Below are 19322 nucleotides of genomic sequence, written 5' to 3' on the forward strand. Positions count from 1 at the left end.
CCGCCGCCGGGCGCAGTGCCGCTGTGCTCTTGCCACGTTTCTCACCCGGAGCGCTCGTTCGATCTACTGCGGCAGGCTTTCGCTTTTTCTTAAAGCTCATTCTTTCGTCCATTTAGGGTAGGAATCCATTTTTTTTCCCGTATGAATAAGTAACTCTGTCACTGAACAGTCCGTCTTCTCCCGACTTGCGATGCTGCTTTTGTCATAAACATTTTCACGTTTAAAATACTTTTTCCCCGTCTCTAAAGTAATGCTTGTTCTTGATGGACAATTGGAAGAAGGAAAGGGAGGGGAGGGGAGGGGAGGGGAGGAAGGCGGGGGCAGTGCTCCAGATTAAGGCTAAGGAGCCCTGACACCTGACGCACAGAGTGGTTTCCCGATTGGATCCTGACTTTTAATAAACAGCTATAAAGGACATGAATGGGACGATGGGGGAAAACTGAATATGAACAATATATTAGGTAATAGCATTGGGTTGATACAAAATTTCCAAAGTGTAATGTATTTTATTTTGGTAACGCAAGAGGTGGTTGCTTAAGTAGCTAGGAAGAAGACATCACCTGCGGCTAATTAATGGTTCAGGGAAAAAAGTGGGGGGTGGATACAGAGAGAGAGGGAGGTAAAGAAATTAAACGTGGGGAACTGTTAGCAGCTGCTGAATCTAGGTATATGGGTGCTCACTTTAGTATATATTCAACTGGTTTGTGTGTTTGACATTTTTCAAAATAAAAAACTGCAGAAAAAATGTTTCTCTGTGAGGGACACAGAGCTGTGCCAATCAGATCCCTATGCAAACAAGACCTTTGTCCCAAATGCTGGGAGTGGGGCCAGCAGACACCTTCAATTGCCCACCCCTCCAGGGGCTGCTTGGGTTGTACAGCTGCCCTGACCAATGTCATGTCCTTGCAAGGGTGGCCCTGTCCAGTAGCTGGTCTCCGGAGGCAGGAGTATGTATGTGGCTTGGGCATTCCTGCCAAGCGGGACAACTGTCGTGGGTTCCTATCTGCCCCATTGTGTTGGCCCCAGTTGGGCTTGCATGGCAGTTCAACTTCTCCCTCTTTCCAGCGCTGCTGCTCCTTCCCCCCCCTCATCTCTGCACAGGTGTGATCCTGACCCGAAACTCCATCTCCCTCACTTCTGGGGGAACCAGACCTGCCAGGCCTCCTAGCAGAGCCCTCCCTGACACCCCCAAATCAAACTGCTCTAATCCTCTGCACAGCACCTTCACCATCTGACACTCTACCTATTTGATTGTTGTTTATTGATTATTGCTCTCGCCCCGCCCCTAGTAGACGTGACCCCTAGGAGCAGGGATGTTGTCCGTTTGTGGGTTGCTGTGGACCCAGGGCCTGACACATCAGATGCTCAGCAAGTGTTTGCTGCGCTCCTTGGAAGCCCCATTTGCAGAAAGAGGAAACTGGGGCGCAGGGGAAGCAACTTGCCCGCGGCCATTGGGTGGATGGAGCGCCGGCCCTCGCGCGTGCTCCGCGGGGCTTAGCGTGGGTGCGGGGTGCCGCTCCGGCAGCCAGCGGTCCGCGGGGCGGGCCCTCGGCCGTCAATCCCGCGCCCCAGCGCCAACGAGTGGTGCGTTTGGTGGTCCGGAGTCAGCTCAGGGGGTGGGGCGAGGCGTGCGAGCAATCGCCGGGCGCAGGGACGCCGGCCTATCAGGACCCGCCTCCAATTGGTCGTCTATCGCATCATGTCATGCTGGGGGCGGAGCTTCGGGGCGGCCCCTCTAGGCCACCGGCGCGGGGGTGGGGGGCGGCAGCAGGCCAGGAGTTGGGGACGCAGGTGGGTGCGGAGCCAGACGCTCAGGTGAGCCGGCGCGGTGCGCGCAGGTTAGGGGCGCCCAGGTGAGCCAGCGCGGTGCGTGCAGGTGGGGGGCGCCCAGGTGAGCGGCCGGCGGTGGTCTATTCTCAGAAGCGCCCCGGTCTGAGGACCGGTGCCCTCTTTGGCCCACCTGAGCCCTTCCTGCAGCTCCTTAGGTAAAGAGAAAGGAACCGGGCCCCACCGGGCGCCACTTTGGGTGCCCAGATTTGAGACACGGGCAGCGAGGGAGTGGGCTGCTCAGTGAAGCGTAAAAGACCTTTTGTGTACTCTTGGTGGGAGCAGAAAATGACGCGCTCTTTCTGAGCGCAATTTGGCGAATTCCTTTTTAATAAAATGTTGTGTATTCTCTCAAAAAATATATATGGGTGGTTGGGGGAGGGGGGGCTGGAAACGTGGGGCATGGAGAGGCCTGGTAGTGAAATTCAGATAACTATGATGATAACAGGTAATTTTTCTGAGGGCTGTGCCAGGTACTATTCGAATACGGAAACATTTCTTGGAACCTTATCTGAACAGCGGGGGGGGGGGGTCTGGTTTGGGAATTTGTGAATCCAAGAGTAGTAGGGACTGAAGAATACAGACCTGCCAAAGTCAACCTGAGATGAAAAAGAATGATAAACATCAGAATCCGTGAGGGGGTGGGCAGCTGCTTTCCTGGCTGTGAAGACAGTTCTAGAGGCCAGGTAAACCTACCTGTCCACCCAACATCTACCTTTAGGAGTTTATCCCTGGGCATATTCAGACAGCTGTGTAAACATGCAGATGCAAGAACTCCCATTATGACTTGCTGTATATACATGCAAAAACCAGAAACACCTAATGACTATCAGTAAGAGGATTGGATAAGTCATGATGCACTAATACGGTGGGATACGTGGCAACTGTTAAAACGAATGGACTCAACATGGAAACAAGTCCCCTGGCATGCCACAGCCAAAGGGGCAGGAGGGAGATAAGGCTGTCATTAAAAAGACTACTTGAAAAGCTACACACCCAAACCTTAAACAGGGATGGGGATACAGCTGTTCTTTTCCTATTTTCCGGAAAACAGACTTATGTAATAAAATAATTTAGCAATAACGAAAAGAGTTTTTAAACAGCTCCTGGAGTCCTAAGACCCACAATTCTGGGAACATTTGTGGCTGAATGGGGGTCGGGAGGTCACCTATGCATCCCCCCCACCATTCCCAAAGCATGATGGGACTGATCTTTGGGGGTGATTCTTGGTTTACCTGCAGCTTCTCTACAACCCAGCCCCCCCCCAGCCCCGCCCCCTGACCCTGGGCCTTCTGCAGTTGTCGCTCCCTCAACTCACAGGTACAGTTCACAAGCCTCACTTCCAAATGTAGGGGCTGCTTTGGAGATGTGTGGCTCCCGCAAGCTCTTGGCGCCAGGAGGCTCTGGCCTGGCTTACCTCGAGAGGACTGAGGGCCCAACAGGGACCCAGCAGAGCCACTCCTGGGGCGCTTTCCGAGGCCTTCAGAAGTGGGCATGTGCCCTAGGTGGAAAGAAATGCCCAGAGACACTGAGCCCTGATTCTAAAGGGTAAGCTGCAGCTTTGACCGTGGCTCCAGGGTTCTGCGCTCCCAAAGCTGCAAATATATGCTCACTGTAACGCAAGTTTAGAATTCGAATGTAGAGGTCCTTGCCTTTCTTCTTTCTCCAGTCCACCCCCAGAAGTCATTAACCTCCATCCCCAGGGGCCCGAGTGAGCAGAGAACGCACTCCACCTCGCTCACGTCAACCTCCTCATCTGTAAAAGGGACGTCGTAATGCTTACTCTCCGGTGTCTGTGCAAGAACTCAGTAAGATATTGGGCACTTGGAACTCCGCAGATGCTCAGTAAACAGCCTCTGTCTGTAAAGGTTGAGTCATCGAGGGATGGCCCCAACAGTATCTTGTGTTCTAATATCTTGCAATCCCCACATCAAGGCGTGGAGCCCGATTCCCTTCCCCTTGAAAGGAGGTGGACTTGGGACTCCCAGTAGCCGATAGAATGTGCTGGAAGTGCTGTCACTTGTCTCCTCAGGCCCTCAGAAGGGGCGGTACAACTCCGTGGGGTCTGCTGGAACCCTTGCTGGTTCCCTGAACCTCTCTCCATGGCGCTGAGCCACCAGGCTGTGAGGACGCCCTAGCTGGCCCACAAGGAGAGACCGCATGAAGACAGCCGCTCTGGCACACCCCAACCTGTAACGGCCTGGCCAGTCTCCCCAGACTCCTAACCACAGAAGCAATGAGAAAGGATGAAAAGACTGTTGTTTTAAGCCACCAGGTAGCAGCATGGTTAGGTGCAGGGGGTAACCAGAACTCTCTGGGGCTGGCTTTGGGGTTGCATGGCCCTTAGACCTCTGCTAGTCTGAACCTCACCCTGACGCCCTGCATGAGCCCAGCTAAGCCTTTCTGAGGCCCGAGGGTGCTGAGGATCCTTTTGGCGATAACTGGCTCTCTTTTAGGTGAACTCCGATGGGGTCAGGGAGGGCTCTGAGCACTTGGTGCCATGACCTCATTTCCTTGAGTAAGCAGGTGACAGCTGCTTGTGGATGAGGAAACTGGCCTAGCAGGTGGTCCCACAACTTGGATTCCAAGTGGGCAGCAGGAATCTGTGCTGCTGAGAACTCAGAGCCTTGGTGGTGACCTTGGGGCCTCCAGGACATGCCCTGTGCCAGTCCCCAGATGCCTCTGCCATGCTCCTGGGTGTCTAGAGCATCCCCAAACTTCTAAAATTTCAATGTGCCAAAAAGCTGCTAAGGGGTGTAAGTCATCTGTTGTGTGGGTCTCCGCCTGTAGATAGTGATACTGTGGTCTGGGAATGCCTGAAGCACCCTCCTGGGCTTGTATTACTGGGGCAGCCGCCTCCCTCCCAGGGCCATCATGGCTAGCCCAGCCCTAGTGGTCCTTATGATTGCAGGGTGCACCTCAGCAACAACCATTGGGGAGCTCTGACGAGCAAGGTTTATTACTCACAGGTCCTGGAGGCCACACAGAATGCTCAGAGCCACAGTGAGGTCATGGGGAGAGAGGGTGTATGTGGGCCTGGGGCTCTGCCTTCATGGGGGTCAAGGGTAGGGGTCTGGGGTTTCATGGGTTCACTCTTTATTGGCCAGTTTAAAGCATAAGAGTGGGAATAGGGGCACGGGAAGAACGGAGGTCACTGCAGTGGTCAGCTGTCTTGGTCACCTAGGGCTTTCTGAAAGGGGACTTACAGGTGGGAGTAGCCTGGTTCCTTCTCTGGTTGTTTGGCTGGTAGCTGGGTCAAGCAGCTCGTGGTATGTTTATTTGAGATGGACATCTTTGCCATGAATGCCTTGGCAATCAGAAGCTTAGGGTCAGGCACTTCTACTATGTCATCCTCAAACCCTCAGGGCCATGTCCCTTTGGCTTTGGCCTGTGGAACTCAAAGACCAGTCGAGGGAGCTGATCAGGCTGTCAGAAAGCCTCATCCCCTTCCCTGGCTGGTCTTTATCCCCAGGTATGGGACACTAACTCTCCCTCACCCAGCTTTAACAACCACTGCAGATCCTCACATGTGTAGGCATTCATGACCCAAGATACTTAGGAAGGTCACTGGATCCCGCAGAGTCTGCAGAGAGCCAGGCTCCAAGCCCAGATCGCTCTCAATGCTGCTCCATGTTCTTAGGCTCTCACTGGCTCCCAGAATGTACCAATGGAATGTGCTAACTCCAGGGGGCTTGATTCAGGCTGGTGGCACAAACAAGCTTCTAGAAATGTTTCAGATGCATATGTGGCTGCTTGGTGTAAGTCTTCAAAGAAAATACCTTTCTGTTCATTGCTACTCATCAGGTCTGCATCTGCCTATGCTAAGGCTCATGTCCAAGGTGATGCTGCCATGCAGACTTGTGTTCAATCCCCCCATTATCATTAAATACTTACTATTTGCCAGACACTGTGTGTGCTAGGCGAAGAAGCTGGGTGGTAATATTCCCCCCGCCCCCCCGCCATGGGATCTCTTCCGCTTTTGAACCCTAAGCTCTTGGGCTTGCACTTCTCACTTGGTTCCAACAGTAGGCCTTGAATAAATGCCATTTGGGTCCTTATCTGCCTTCAATCGTGAAATGTCAGCTCCCTGAGCGTCTTCATCATTTTTGTGTCCCTGCAGGACTTTCTTAGTGGGTTGAGGAGGATCAAGTGGGCCTTTTGAATTAAGAAAGTCCAGAGATTTTAGAGAGGCCCGTTCAAGAAGGAACACTTCCATTCTGCTGTGAAACCCCTAGACAAGACATTGGAGGTAAGCGTGTCTTAGCACCATTGTTCATGGGCATAGACAGTGACTTTTTAGCTTGAAAAAGTAAAGACAGCTGGTACATCAACTCCTGTCTGTGAGTCTTAGGAATAAAATAAAATATACCCCGAACACCTCCCTCTCCCCTGGCTACTTGTTTCCGAGGATATAACCTACACGTTTATTACAAGATTCAGTGCTCATGACAGAGGAGACTCCTGGGTGACTGAGCTCTGTAATCTCAAAATATTTATTTGGGCTTGTTTGAATCTGTAGAAGATACACTTTTTCCTTTCAGCAGCATTTTCTGTTTGGCTTTTTACACTTAGTTCTGAGCCTATACATATCTGGCCCTTTTCCAGTTTTCTGCCAGGTTCAGTGAAAGTGACTCCCACGCACCAAGCTCTGTATTCTGTTTCGGGGCTGTAGAGATGGATGGTCCATAAGGAACTCTTCATCCTGCTTTGTACATCATAGGCAGACATTCCATAAACTTACCTGTGAAAATTAAATTAAGTGATGTGGCTACAGTTCCCACACTACAAATGAAAATGTCTTTTGTCGCTGAAATTTTTTTTAATGAATGTACCTTTGTGTCAAAGTAACTCATGTTCACATTTTTAAACAAGTCAGTGGCTTTTAAGACTTACGCGTAAAATAAACAGTTCCCCACTTCATCCCATAGTCTTAATTCCCAGAAACAAATACTTTTCATTATTTTAGTGACTTTTGTATTGTTGTTTTTACCTGCTTATTTTTAAGTAATTTGCTTTTGTCACGCTAAGCTTTATGTATCCTACACATCTAGTAGTCAGTCGATAGCCAGCTATTACATTGTTATGATGAAGTTGCTATTAATTACTGTTAAGCCAAGTAATGCACTATAATTATGGTTTGGGTTTTTTTCCCCCTTGTATGACTTTTTATGGTTCCTGGAGTTAATGGTTGCCTCACTTTCCATTCACTAAGGTTTCTTTCTTTCTTGCTTTCTTTTTTTCCATTTACTAAGGTTTCTATGCATCTTTCACTATTTTTTTTTCCCTGAATGCTGTAATACAGCTGTCATACTATCAATAATTTTTCACAGTCTAACACAATAAAATTCATCATTTCTATTCTCCCTCCCACCAAAGCCATTCATTTGGTACCAGTGTGGGCTGGTTACTGTCTGGTGCACTGCACAGCTCTCATCCCGTTGCCCTTTCATTGGACTTTCTTTCAGCAGCTCTCTTGGATCCTGTGTCATCTCCTCTGAATAATAGTTAATCTGGGAATAGAATTCTAGGTTGCAAAACAGTTTTCCTCAGAGTTTTTAAAGTTTTCCATCGTTGTCTTCTAAAATCCAACTTCCTGCTAGTATGATTCTTAATTCTGGATTTTTCTCTAAAAGCGTTTAATACCGTGTTTTCTTATCCTTGATATTTGGAAAACTTCACAATTGGAACTTGTTCTGGAAGTGTAGATGTCACTGCTTCCCCCATAGACAAGTTCAGTTATTCCTCCTTTTTTTGTAGAGTGATTATTTATTGAACGCACTGTATGTGCCAGACTGTGTTCTAGGACTTGGTAGTAGAGCAATGAGTGGGACACATGACTCGTGCCCTTGGGGAGCTTACATTCTAACGGAGGGAGACAGACAATAGACATGCATTCAAATTAAAAAAAAAAAAAGCATTCTACATGATGAGAAGAGTTATTAAGAAAATAAAGTAGCAGGGAGAGTGACTTGGCAGGGGGTCTCGGGTGCAGGCAATGTGAATTGGCTGACTGGCTTGTACACTGGTTCAAGATGAATGGCTGTAGGGGAGAGGGAGGATGGAAATGATCCATTACTGTGTTAGAGTATCTAGAAAAATTGCTGACATGTGTGATAGCTCTGTTAGAGTATTCAGAAAAAAAATTAGGACATGCATAGAAACCTTAGCAAGTGGAAAAAGTGGGGCAATAATTAACTCCAGGAAAAATAAAAAGTCATACTAAGGAGGGGACATTTTACAAAAGACCTGAATGAGGAGACCTGCAAAGCATGTTCTAAGCAGAAGTAACAGGTATCATGAATGAAATGAACCATATTCAAGGATCGTTAAAGATCCTGTGCGCCTGGATTAGAAGGTATGAGGAGAGAGTGGGGGGGACAGGAGGCAGGAGCAGATTGCAGGAGGTTTCTGGAACATGGATGGCCCGGTTCACATGGTAAGAGGGCATTCTGCCACCGTCTGAAGACTGACTCACGAGATGCCGGAGGGCCAGGTAGGAGAGACTGAAGCGCAGTCCACCATCTCTTCCCTGTCTGGAATCAGGACGAGGTAATGAGTAGGTGAGTGAAAGAGACCAGTCCTGCAGAGTCTATGAGTAGTGGCAGATGTGGCGGGGAGATGTGGTGGCTCTTCTTCATGGGACGATCTGAGCGGGATGTACCTCCTTCCCTCAGGGCCCAATGGCTGCAAAATCCCTACACGATGCTTCCAAAACCAAGAGCCCAGACCGCATCGCCAACAGCGGGGCCGCGACTCAAGGACAGTGGGGCCGGGCCTGGTAAGAATCTTGGCAGCCTTCCCAGCTAGAAAATAAGGTGAGGTCTTAGAGGTTGCCAGCCTCTGGGATTTTAGAGACCTATTAAATAAAATTTTTATCATCAAGACTAGTGAAAGGTAAGCAGTTAACCATTTTATAATGTGAGGAATTGAAGAAGAAATGAAACACGGACTAAAACAGGCTGGTCCCGGCTGTGAAGCTCACAGTTGTCTCTGTCCTTCTTGGGCCAGAGAGTGTAGGGACTTGGGAGTGGGTGGCACGCAGCCCCGTTGCCCAGAACCGGGAAGCCTCTGGCCTTGTGGGTGACAGGCTCTGGGCTTTCTGTGGGTGCCCACGGATCTGTCAACCTCCGTGCGACTCGTGGTAGAGCACACACGTGTAGTGGCTCTTCCAGGCAATGGGGAGGCCTCTGTGCCAAGAGCGGACAGCTGTCTCTGAGGCGCTGGCTACTTTGAACAACGGGGCCTGTACAGAAAGCGTTGTCTGCAAGGTCCCAGGGCCAGGCAGGCCCCGTGTGACCGCCTGCTGTCTGCTGCTGCAGGGAGGTGGACTGGTTTTCGCTGGCGAGCGTCATCGCTCTGCTGTTCTTCGCGCCCTTCATTGTGTACTACTTCATCATGGCGTGTGACCAGTATAGCTGCTCTCTGACGGCCCCCGTGCTGGACGTCGCCACTGGGCGTGCTCGGCTCTCAGACATCTGGGCCAAGACTCCTTCCGTGACGAAGAAAGCAGCGCAGCTCTACACCCTGTGGGTCACGTTCCAGGTCAGCCCTCCCTGGCTAATGTCGCTGGGGCACAGTGGGCGCCAAGCGCCCCTCTTGTTGGGATGGCCGTTTGTCTGGGAAACGGAGCCCCGGCTTAGGTTGGCATTCTGCTTCCCAGGACCCCGCAGGGCATTACCTGGAGCCTGACCTACTTAGCTCTGTCTTCTGATAGAAGGCACCTGGCGGCATCACGGTGTCTGACCCACATGCGGGGTGAGGCGCCCCGCAGTTCAGGACCCCGCGCAGCCTTGCAGGGGCATGCGTAGTAGGATGGAGCAAGACGCTGTGGGAGGCCGTGAGGCAGGGCTGGCCCCGGGAAGCCCTGTGCCCAACAGGAAGCTTCCCTTGACAGCAGCCCATGGGAAGGAGCATTCCAGCCCCCAGAGGGATGCTCTCCATTACAGGAGACACCACTCGGCAAAGCCACGGCCCGTGTCCCCAGCAGGTGGCTGCACGCTCCCAGCCAAGTGTTGTGACCCCACTGGCCTTTGAGACCAGAGGGAGTTCACCAGGAAGGGGCTGTTTGCACCAAGAACCTGGTGAACAGGCAGGGTTATTTATTATCTGAATCCAGGGAGACAGAACCGGGAGAAGCCCCCAGCTCTACCCCGGGTTTCCTCCCTGGAGGAAGGCTCCCACCTTTAGTAGCAGTTTCTTCTCAGGGTCCTGGCTTCTGGGCTCCAGGGTCCCTCTCACTTCCGGTCTCTTGGCCCCTTTGGGTGAAAAACGAGATGGGGCAGCCTGAGTCACAATAGCCTAAGAGTAGAAATGTCAGTGGATGAGTGGCTAAAACAAAGCCTGGTCCGTCCCTGCGGCGGAACGTTACTCAGCCGTGACCGGGGCGGGGACTCACGTGTGCTCTGGCAGGGATGGACCTCGAGGACGTTCGCTGAGTGAAAGAAGCCACGCACAGAAGGCCACGTGGTACATGATTCCATTTATATGAAACTCCCGGAATAGAAAAAGTAGAAAACGGGTTAATAGTTGTTGGGGGCCAGTACGGGGAGGGGAACAGGGAGCGACTGCTAAATGGGGGTGGGGTTCCCTTTGGGGGTGATGGCCCTGTTCTGGAGCTGGTTGGTGGCGGCGGTTGCACGACCTTGTGAATGCACTGAATGACCCGGGAAGGGTCTAAAAGGGCGATTGTATGGCATGTGAATTCTCTCACTTTTTAAAATGGCCCCAGAAATGTGCGTGGGAAGGATTCGTGCGCTGTCCTGGGGGGAGACTGCTTTGCTGCTTTAGGCAGGAATGAGCTTCCTGCTCGGGGCACCACCGCCCTCAGAGTCCCACCAGGCCTGCGGTCGGGGCTCCCAGAGCCACGAACTCTTCTGGAAGGACTAACCGACCAAAAATCGGGATTTCTGCCGTTCGTGTGGTGCTTTTGTGTGAGTCAGGTCAATGAACAAAGGCAAGGTTGGGTGAAAGAGCCAGGCCCTCTAGGCGGCGGGTCACGCAGCCTTCAATCTCCACTGCAGGTGCTTTTGTACGTGGCGCTTCCTGACTTCTGCCATAAGTTCTTGCCGGGCTACATGGGAGGCGTTCAAGAGGGCGCCGTGACCCCCGCAGGTAACCTGAGCCCGCGCGCATCCCTTCTCTTCTCCCTGCCTTGTTGTCTCATGGGGCCCGTGCAGCCCCGTGCCGCTTCCACCCCCCGAGTGTGCTCCCCAACAAAGTGAAAGTGAACTTCGCTCGGGCATTGCTGCCGCCCGGGCCCTGCTGGTGTCCAGGGCAGCCCGGGCCTGAGGCGGCCCGGAGGCTGAAGATCACGTTCTTCAGCAAACAGGGCACTGAGCGGCCCCGACCCCACAGCTGGATGACGTAACCTGGCTGCTGGAGCACCTCCCCACTGAGAACGCGGCAGCGGCCACTTGCATCCAGGCTGGGGCACTAGGGGGCACTGCAGAGCTGCCTGCGGTCACCAAGAAGCCAGGAGGAGCCCTGCAGGTGGAATCGGCCCTGTCCCTGCCTGCAGAGGGCTCCCGGGGCAGCGGGAGGATGGGGTGCTTCCCGACAAGTACTGTGGGGGCATCCTCACTCTCTTGCAAACTGCAGGCTGGTGACCTGGCCTGTGCTCGGCCGAGGAGAATCAGAACCAGAGGACTAGTCAGTGCCCTTTGCCTCTTCCCAGGACCCCGAAAGCAGGAGCAGTTGATCCTGGAGCCAACGGTATCACTGTGCTCCTGGCATTTTGACCAGGGGCCCAAGTTAGGGCAGAAGCTGACCAGCTTCAGAACTGCAACCTGGTGTCCCCAGACAGGCTTGGAGCAGGCAGGGCCTGGGCCAGCTGCTGTTTCAGTCGGGAAAACACTTTGATTTTTGCATCTTCCCTCCACAGGGGTTGTCAACAAGTATGAAATCAATGGCCTGCAAGCGTGGCTCATCACGCACCTTCTCTGGTTTGCAAACTCTCACTTCCAGTCCTGGTTCTCTCCCACCATCATCTTCGACAACTGGATACCGCTGCTGTGGTGCGCCAACATCCTCGGCTATGCTGTTTCCACCTTTGCCATGATCAAGGGCTACTTCTTCCCCACCAATGCCAAAGACTGGTACGTTCTTCAGAAGCTGGTCAAGCTAAAGTGGAACGTGGATGCTTCCACTCCTTTCTCTACGACCTTGGGATAGGAGGTCGTAAAGCTCTGAGGACGGAGAATCCTTGATGGAGATGCCTAACGGATCTTGTTTGATTCTGGGGAACAACCTTTCTAAATGTCTAGGGGGCTTTTTCTGCCTTAGGAAGAATGCAGTGGACGATGGCCGAGTCATCCCCTGTAGGGCTGTCGTGGGAGAGGCCGCCCACTGCCTCCATCGCTGGCACATGAGTGTGGCCTACAACGGTCTTAGTGAGGAGTCTTGTTATCTCAGTGGCTTTAATGTAAGAGCTTCCCAGGGAGAGCCCGACTGGTGGGTGGCGTCTCATGGAAGCTTTAGGTTAGATAGTTGTGAGCCCCCCAGCTAGCCATCTCCTCATCTAGCTCTTTATCCATCCACCCCCGCCACCCATCCATCCGACTCATCCATCCACCCATCCACCCTTCCCTCTAGCCCATTTATCCATCCATCCATCTACCTATCTACCATTCATCTTCCTACCTACCTACCCATTCATTTAACCCATCCACCAACCCAATCTACCCACCCATCCACTCACCCACCCACCTGTCCATCCTTCCATCCAACCATCCATCTGTCCATCCACCTACCTCCCCACCCATCCACACACCTACCCATCCACCCACCATGTAACCCACCCACCCATCCACCCATCCACCCACCTACGCATCTATGCATCCATCCACCTAACTGCCCACCCACCCATCTAACCCACCCACCCACCCATCCTCCCACCCACCCATCCACCTTTCCAGCCCCCATCCTTCATCCCTGCCTCCCTGAATCCCTCCGTCCATCTCTCCCTCCACCAACAGATGTTGATTTGGTTCCTCCTGTAGATGGGTGTAGGTGGTCATGAATAAGATTCTTGTGCTTGGGCCCTATATTTTAGTCTCAGATACATTTAGGGCCCCAAGTAAAGACAAAATGTGTTTCCTTTAACTCTTGCTCTTGGAAAATGTCTTTGGATGATGGTGCTTTGTGACTTGTGTGGTAATTAGGTAATGAGGCTGGTCTTCTGTGGCTCATGTGAGTCATTTTCAGTGCTTTATAATCAGTGACCTGTTGTAGACTTTGTGTATTTTGCTCTTTCTTACTTACTATAACTGAGGGAAATGGACATGAAAATGTTCTTCTCGTGAACACAGAAATCCCTGTGTGTCTACAATTTCTACCTGAGGAAGGTCTCCACGTTAGTCATCTTGGCTGATTCTCTGGTCACCCCTGGAGAGGGCCTTGGGGTCAGGAACCAGGGCAATGGATGTCCAGCAGGGGTTCAGGGTGGGCCCTGGAGCCGGGCACCTGGCTCTGAGCATGCTGCTTTTACTCACTCTCTACCTGTGCAAGATTTATCATTTCAATTGCGCATGGGGGCCCGAGCACCCTGTGAGTCACCTCCAGCCGCATGCAAACGAAGATCTTCATGCAGTCAAGCCAGTTGTGCGGCTCACCTGGGCCATGCCTCAGGGGACCTGGAGGAGGGTGGGGAGAAGCCTGGCTGTTCAAGGGAAGACTCCCCACCCAGCCTGGGAAGCAGCTCAGGGTGACTCTTACGGAGCCGGAGCTGAGTGCCAAGTGAGAGCCAGCGAGGCCATGGGAAATGGAGGGCCCGGCGTGTTGTCTGCCTGCGCCTCTGCAGCTGATGCCAGGGCCGGGCTCGGCACCGTGTCCACGCACGCACCGGCCCTGTGGTATGAGACGCGCTCCCTGGCTAAATGTATGTGTTGTTTCTATTTTCAAGCAAATTCACAGGCAATTTCTTTTACAACTACATGATGGGCATTGAGTTTAATCCCCGAATTGGGAAGTGGTTTGACTTCAAGCTGTTCTTCAACGGACGCCCCGGGATCGTCGCCTGGACCCTCATCAACCTGTCCTTTGCGGCCAAGCAACAGGAGCTCTACGGCCAGGTGACCAACGCCATGGTCCTGGTCAACGTCCTGCAGGTAGCGGCCAAAGGGATGCAGGTGCCGATGCTTGCCGGGGGCCAGGAAAACCTGGAGGCCAGATCGGTTTTGAGAAACGTTAGCCCGCTGCATTTAGAAGGCAGGCGGCCCCCTTCCCCGGCATCTCTGGGGAGGGGGTGAGTGAGCACGTGGGGATGAATCCTGTCACTGCGGGTCAGGTGCTGCGCTCACCCTGGGGACTCATTTGGCCCAGGGCCTCTTTCCCAGGGGATGCGTGTTAACAGCCCAAGCCTGTCCGGGGTCCTGCCCATATTCACAATTTATGGTCTCTGAAGTGTTTTTCCCACACAGTCCCCGTGGCTCTCAGGTAGGGAGGAGGAATAGTGATTCATCTGCACCTTTTCCCGTCTGCGTAGCAGGACACCGGTCACTGGCCGTGCGGGCCACGCTATGGGTGTCTCGGTGCTGCAGGGGCAGCTGGGGGGGGGCGCAGCCTGGGGGGCCTGCGGGTGAAGGGCCTCCGGGCCGGCGTGGACTCTGGCATGCAGGGCTCCTTCCCTGCGGGCTGTTCCGAGCCCTTCTGCTGGGAGCGACCTTGCTCTTCTTGGAGCTCCACAGCCTTGGCGTCACCTTCTGGGGCTTTGCTGGGTGCCCCACTTCTCCAGACTCTCTGAGGATAAGGGCCCCCTTACCTAACCCCCATACCGCCCCGTGTCCCAGGCGTGGCGGAAACGTGGGAGCCACCCAGTGGAGCAGGTGCCACCTCCTCGTCTACGAGACTGTGGTTTTCCAGCCGGCCCCGCGGGTGCCCCCTGGTCGGTACATGGCTCTTCCTGTTTTGCAGGCCATCTACGTGCTGGACTTCTTCTGGAACGAAGCCTGGTACCTGAAAACCATCGACATCTGCCACGACCACTTTGGGTGGTACTTGGGCTGGGGGGACTGCGTCTGGCTGCCATACCTGTACACCCTGCAGGTGAGGGGCCGGGGTGCGGGACGCGGCCCCACAGAACATTCGGCCACTTGGTCCCTGCGCATGTGCGGGGCTGCCCTCAGGAGACGCAGTTGAGCATATGCTGAGCGCTGCACACGTGGGGTGCTTGGGGGCCCCGGGGGGCTGGAGGAGGGAGGCTGCTCCCTGTTTCCAGGAAGAAAGGAGGCTTGGTGGATTAGTCAGCTTGGGCTCTGTGACAAATACAATAGACAGGGAGGGGAGCTGGGGCGACAGACACCCGGGATGCAGGTGCGGGAGGGAGGGGTCCTCCCGAGGCCTCGCTCTTCGTGTGTGGACGGCCGCCCTCCCCTTGGGTCCTCACGGGGTCGTCCCTGCGTGCGGGTGTGTGTCCTGATTCCCTCTTCCTGTAAAGACTCCGGTCACACGGGATCAGGGCCACCCCATGACCCCATTTTACCTTGATTACCCTCTAAAGACCCCATCTCCAGATATGGACCCATTCTGGGGTTGTGGGGGTTAGGGCTCCAATATATGAATTTGGGGGACACAGCTCAGCATGTGACTCTGAAAGAAAAAGACGACATGGTGTAGACTTTGGGTAAAAAGGAGTGATTTGGCTGAACTGGGTGGATGGAGGCGGGTATTTATATTCATATCAAATCTTAATGGTTGAAGGATGAGAGGTTTTCTCTCTTCCCTTTATTCCTTAAATACTTGATGAGGGTCTGCACGGCACCAGGCATGTGCTGGAGATGCAGGAGCAGAGGAGACCTGCGTGGGCTCTTCCCCCCTCAGGCTCACGGCTGCTGCAAAAGGCCAGGGAATGGGCAACTTGGTGCAGGGAGGGGGTGCTGGGGGGAACTGGGGGTGCCGGCTCCCAAGAGAGGGCCCGGGAGGAGCCCCCGGCCTGCCTCGGGCAGTTGGCAAATGCCTCCAGAGATAACCACAGCCGGGAGGCTGGGGGTGAGAACATTCCAGACAGGTGGACTGACACCTGCTGAGTCTTACTGGCGAGAAAACTCGGGATGGGAGGACAACGGGCCAGGGCTCGGAGGGGAAGGCTCAGAGGGGGCTCAGAGTCCTCAGGAGAGGCCTGGCTTGCCCCACGAAATTCAGGTATCGAAGTGCTGGCCTGGGGAGCCACAGGGACCTGGGTTCACACCAGTTAGGGGAGGCGGCCTTGAGCACAACCCCAGACATCTCTGAAAAACTAGGGCAGCGCCCCCTCAGTCGGGGCTGGGCAGAGCCACAGGGGCACCGAGCTCGGTCCTCATGCTGTTGGCAACTGCAGGCCCTCCCTCAGGCGTCCCGCGACATGGGTGGGCGGCTAGTGGGGGGCAGAGCGGGATCGGACCTCGGGCCATGCTCCCCATCTCCCTGCAGGGCCTGTACCTGGTCTACCACCCGGTGCAGCTGTCCACCCCCCATGCCGCGGGCGTCCTGCTGCTTGGCCTGCTAGGCTACTACATTTTCCGGATGGCCAACCATCAGAAGGACCTGTTCCGCCGCACAGACGGCCGCTGCCTGATCTGGGGCAGGAAGCCCAAGGTCATCGAGTGCACGTACACGTCGGCCGACGGGCAGAAGCACCACAGCAAGCTCCTGGTGTCGGGCTTCTGGGGCGTGGCCCGCCACCTCAACTACACGGGCGACCTGATGGGCAGCCTGGCGTACTGCCTGGCCTGTGGCGGGGGCCACCTGCTGCCCTATTTCTACCTCGTCTACATGGCCATCCTGCTGACCCACCGCTGTGTCCGGGATGAGCACCGCTGTGCCAACAAGTACGGCAGCAACTGGGAGCGCTACACCGCGGCCGTACCCCACCGCCTGCTGCCCGGGATCTTCTGAAGCCCCCCGCCCCCGGGAGAAGCGCCCAGGGTCTGGGAAGAGCATGAGAGTTGGCTCTGCTGGGGCTCCCCGCCACCCCCCCCCCCGGCAGCTTCATCGGAAATGGAAAGAGCGTGGCGCTTGGCTTGTCCTCCTCTTTCCTCGTCCCCGGGGGTGGTCCTGAGGGTTTATGCCACCGGCAGAGACGACAGCCTCTGTGCGGCGATCCGCGGGCAGCCCGTGATGCCCGCGTTTGTCCTGTGTGTTGGGAGCCCGAGCGGCCGGACGCACTGGTGTCCAACATGGAACGGACACCTTTGGCTCGCTGTCACTTACCCTCACGACGTAAGGGGGGCCGTAGATACGAGAGGTGCTGCAGTTATCAGCTTATTGCCTTGGCTCCAGAGGCGCTCTTCTTTACCCGCTCTGCGATTGTGGACCGGACCCTGTAGACATCTCTCCTTGGCTGATGTTAAATTTGAGGGACTCTGCACGGAGGAGGGAGGGGGCTTCTCTTTCTAGTTTCAGCAATGTTGCATTCTCTGCTGCTCACAGCCGTGAGGGAACAGCCAAGGCGCGTGTCGACAGCACGCGGACGTCCCAGCACTGGCCGCGGCGCCCGGTGTCCGACCCCCTGGGATCCGGCCACTGGCCTTGGCCTGCCTGCCCTTGGCAGGGTTTCCTCCTGCTTGCCTGGTGACCGCCCATGTTGGCTCCGGCAACCCAGCACACCTGTGCACCATCCGGGGGGGCCTCCAAAAAGAGCTGAATCCCAGCCTCGGGGAGGGGATGCTTTTCAGGTGAATTTTTTTACCCTGGGCATTTGCCCACAACCCTAGGATTTTCTTGAAAGCTCTCTTTAAACATTACTGCCTTAGTAGATCCGATAATTTTTTATATTAAACTTCCCCTGTTCAAACTTCTGTGTGGGTTTCTGTCTCCCGATGGGGCCTGACCGTACACAGGGGCTCGGTTTCTGGTACATAGAAGGGGCACCCAAGACGCATTTAATGAGCTGCTCGGGCACCGCTTCAGAGCTGTGGATACTCACCGGGGGGATTTCAGGGACTGGTGCCAGCCTGGCTCCACCACCAGCCCTCTGGGGGCTATTGTGTTGGGAGCGGGCGTCTATTCCATGCACTCGAGGAAGAAATCCCAGCCTGCCTGCCTGAAGGAGTGAACAGAGATGCTGGGCAGCAGGTGCCGGCCTTGCCTTCTGCCTGGAGAAACTGGACAGGAGGGGGCTACAGGCGGGGAGGAGGTGTTTGGTGCTGGGCAGGGTCTCCCCTGCTTCCAGTAGGAACTGGCTGAATGGGCAGGTGACCTCCCGAACAGCCCAGTGGATGAAAGCAAGCACGGGCACCACCCAGGCTGGCTTTTGGAGAGTGGTTATCCACGCTGCCGCTCACCCTGCCCGTTCATTCCAGCCCCCAGGCTGACGGGGTCCCAGGCATCTGTGTTTGTCACAAGTCCCATGACTGATTTGAATACCGACCAGCCTGGGGAACCACTGTCCTGGAGGGCCCTGAGTGGAGTGGACCCCTCCTCTCAGACACGGAGTGAATTCATTTCGAGGAGGCCGGAGTGTGCTGGTTGTGAGCTTTTGCCCTGGCTCTGCCGCGGAACAGCTGTGTGACCTAGATCAGGTGACTTACCCTCTCTGTGCCTTGGCTTTCCCATTTGAAAAGTAGGGGCAGTCATTATTTTCCTGCCTTGCTGTGGGAGGGCTTCTCAGGCTGAATTTGTAGAAGAGTTCTGGGCTCAAACCTTGGCTCTGTCTCTGTCCACAAGCCCAGTGTTGTGTGTTTGTGTTAGCACTTCTGAGCTGGACTGCAGGTAGATCCTTCTGCAGCACCCTCAGCAAATGCAAGGCCAGGCTTGCCCTCACTTTGTGCAGAAGAGGGCCCAGCTCTGGCAAGCCCAGGGTGAGCCCAGGAGCCCCACCTCCGTGCACAGTGAGATCGGATCATGGGGGCCTCTGTGAGGCGCTGGTTACAAAATATGGGAAATTCTCAGGGAAGTTGTGAAGCCACAGACCCTGGGCCTTCGGGAACGCGGCCTGCCTTCTGCCTCCTCAGGAGAGGGGCTGCTTGGACCCCCCAGAGCCAGGTGGGCTGAAGGCTCGTGGCCGGTGGTGCCACGCTGGGAAAGGCTCCTTCTGTCCCTTGGGCCTCTCCAGGTGTCAGCCGCCTCCAGGACAGGGCTGGTGCAGGAACCCGTGGCCATGTTCAGAGGGGCCATTGTCCAGGAGGAGCTGAAACGTGGCACATCCCCCTCCCCACGGGGCCTTGGAAGACAACGGCCCCTCTCCCGGAACCCACCTTACTCGTTCCAGCAGTGTGCGGGGAAATGTTACCACCAGCCTGCTTTCTGATCTTTAGGCAGAGAATGGTCCCTGTGAGCGCTCGCTCTGCCCCCCGAGGGCTGGCAGGCTGCTGGCCCTGTTTCGGGAGGCTGATTCTGCCAAGAAACAGGCTCAGGGTTTAAAGCAACTCATCCCCAGCGACACAACCAGCAAGAGGTAGAGGGATGTTCGTTTGCAATCCTGCTGTAACCAATGGCCACACGCTTGGGAGCTGACGACAATACCACTTTATTTTCTCACGGTTCTAGAGTGAAGAATTCAAACGAGTCTTAGGAGACTCAAG

General features: G+C 54.7%; 1 protein-coding gene across 4 annotated transcripts; it reads left to right on the forward strand.

Moving 5' to 3' along the window:
- The first annotated feature begins 39 nt into the window (after positions 1-39).
- On the forward strand, positions 40-17585 carry DHCR7 (7-dehydrocholesterol reductase). 4 transcript variants are annotated; one of them, XM_025878509.2, is made up of 9 exons: positions 40-117; positions 5948-6076; positions 8502-8605; positions 9147-9369; positions 10848-10938; positions 11708-11921; positions 13727-13931; positions 14737-14868; positions 16231-17585. In XM_025878509.2, exons 3-9 carry the CDS (start codon positions 8508-8510, stop codon positions 16693-16695), a joined length of 1428 nt encoding a protein of 475 aa, XP_025734294.1. In that variant the 5' UTR covers positions 40-117; positions 5948-6076; positions 8502-8507; the 3' UTR covers positions 16696-17585. The 4 variants fall into 4 exon arrangements, with proteins under 4 accessions (XP_025734294.1, XP_025734293.1, XP_073739436.1 ...); XM_025878508.2 differs by lacking the exon at positions 40-117 and adding an exon at positions 1727-1815; XM_073883335.1 differs by lacking the exon at positions 40-117 and adding an exon at positions 1750-1853.
- Positions 17586-19322: the final 1737 nt, after the last annotated feature.

Source organism: Callorhinus ursinus, unplaced genomic scaffold, assembly GCF_003265705.2.
Source record: "Callorhinus ursinus isolate GAN/ISIS: 27379988/994484 unplaced genomic scaffold, GSC_fseal_2.0 scaffold51, whole genome shotgun sequence".
Lineage (NCBI taxonomy): Eukaryota > Metazoa > Chordata > Mammalia > Carnivora > Otariidae > Callorhinus > Callorhinus ursinus.

Excerpts from the sequence above, each read along its gene's own strand:
- DHCR7 (XM_025878509.2), top strand. The coding sequence starts at position 8,508 with ATGGCTGCAAAATCCCTACACGATGCTTCCAAAACCAAGAGCCCAGAC. Across the intron at positions 8,606-9,146 it reads GGACAGTGGGGCCGGGCCTG|GGAGGTGGACTGGTTTTCGC; the intron begins GTAAGAATCTTG and ends CTGCTGCTGCAG. Across the intron at positions 14,869-16,230 it reads CATACCTGTACACCCTGCAG|GGCCTGTACCTGGTCTACCA; the intron begins GTGAGGGGCCGG and ends ATCTCCCTGCAG.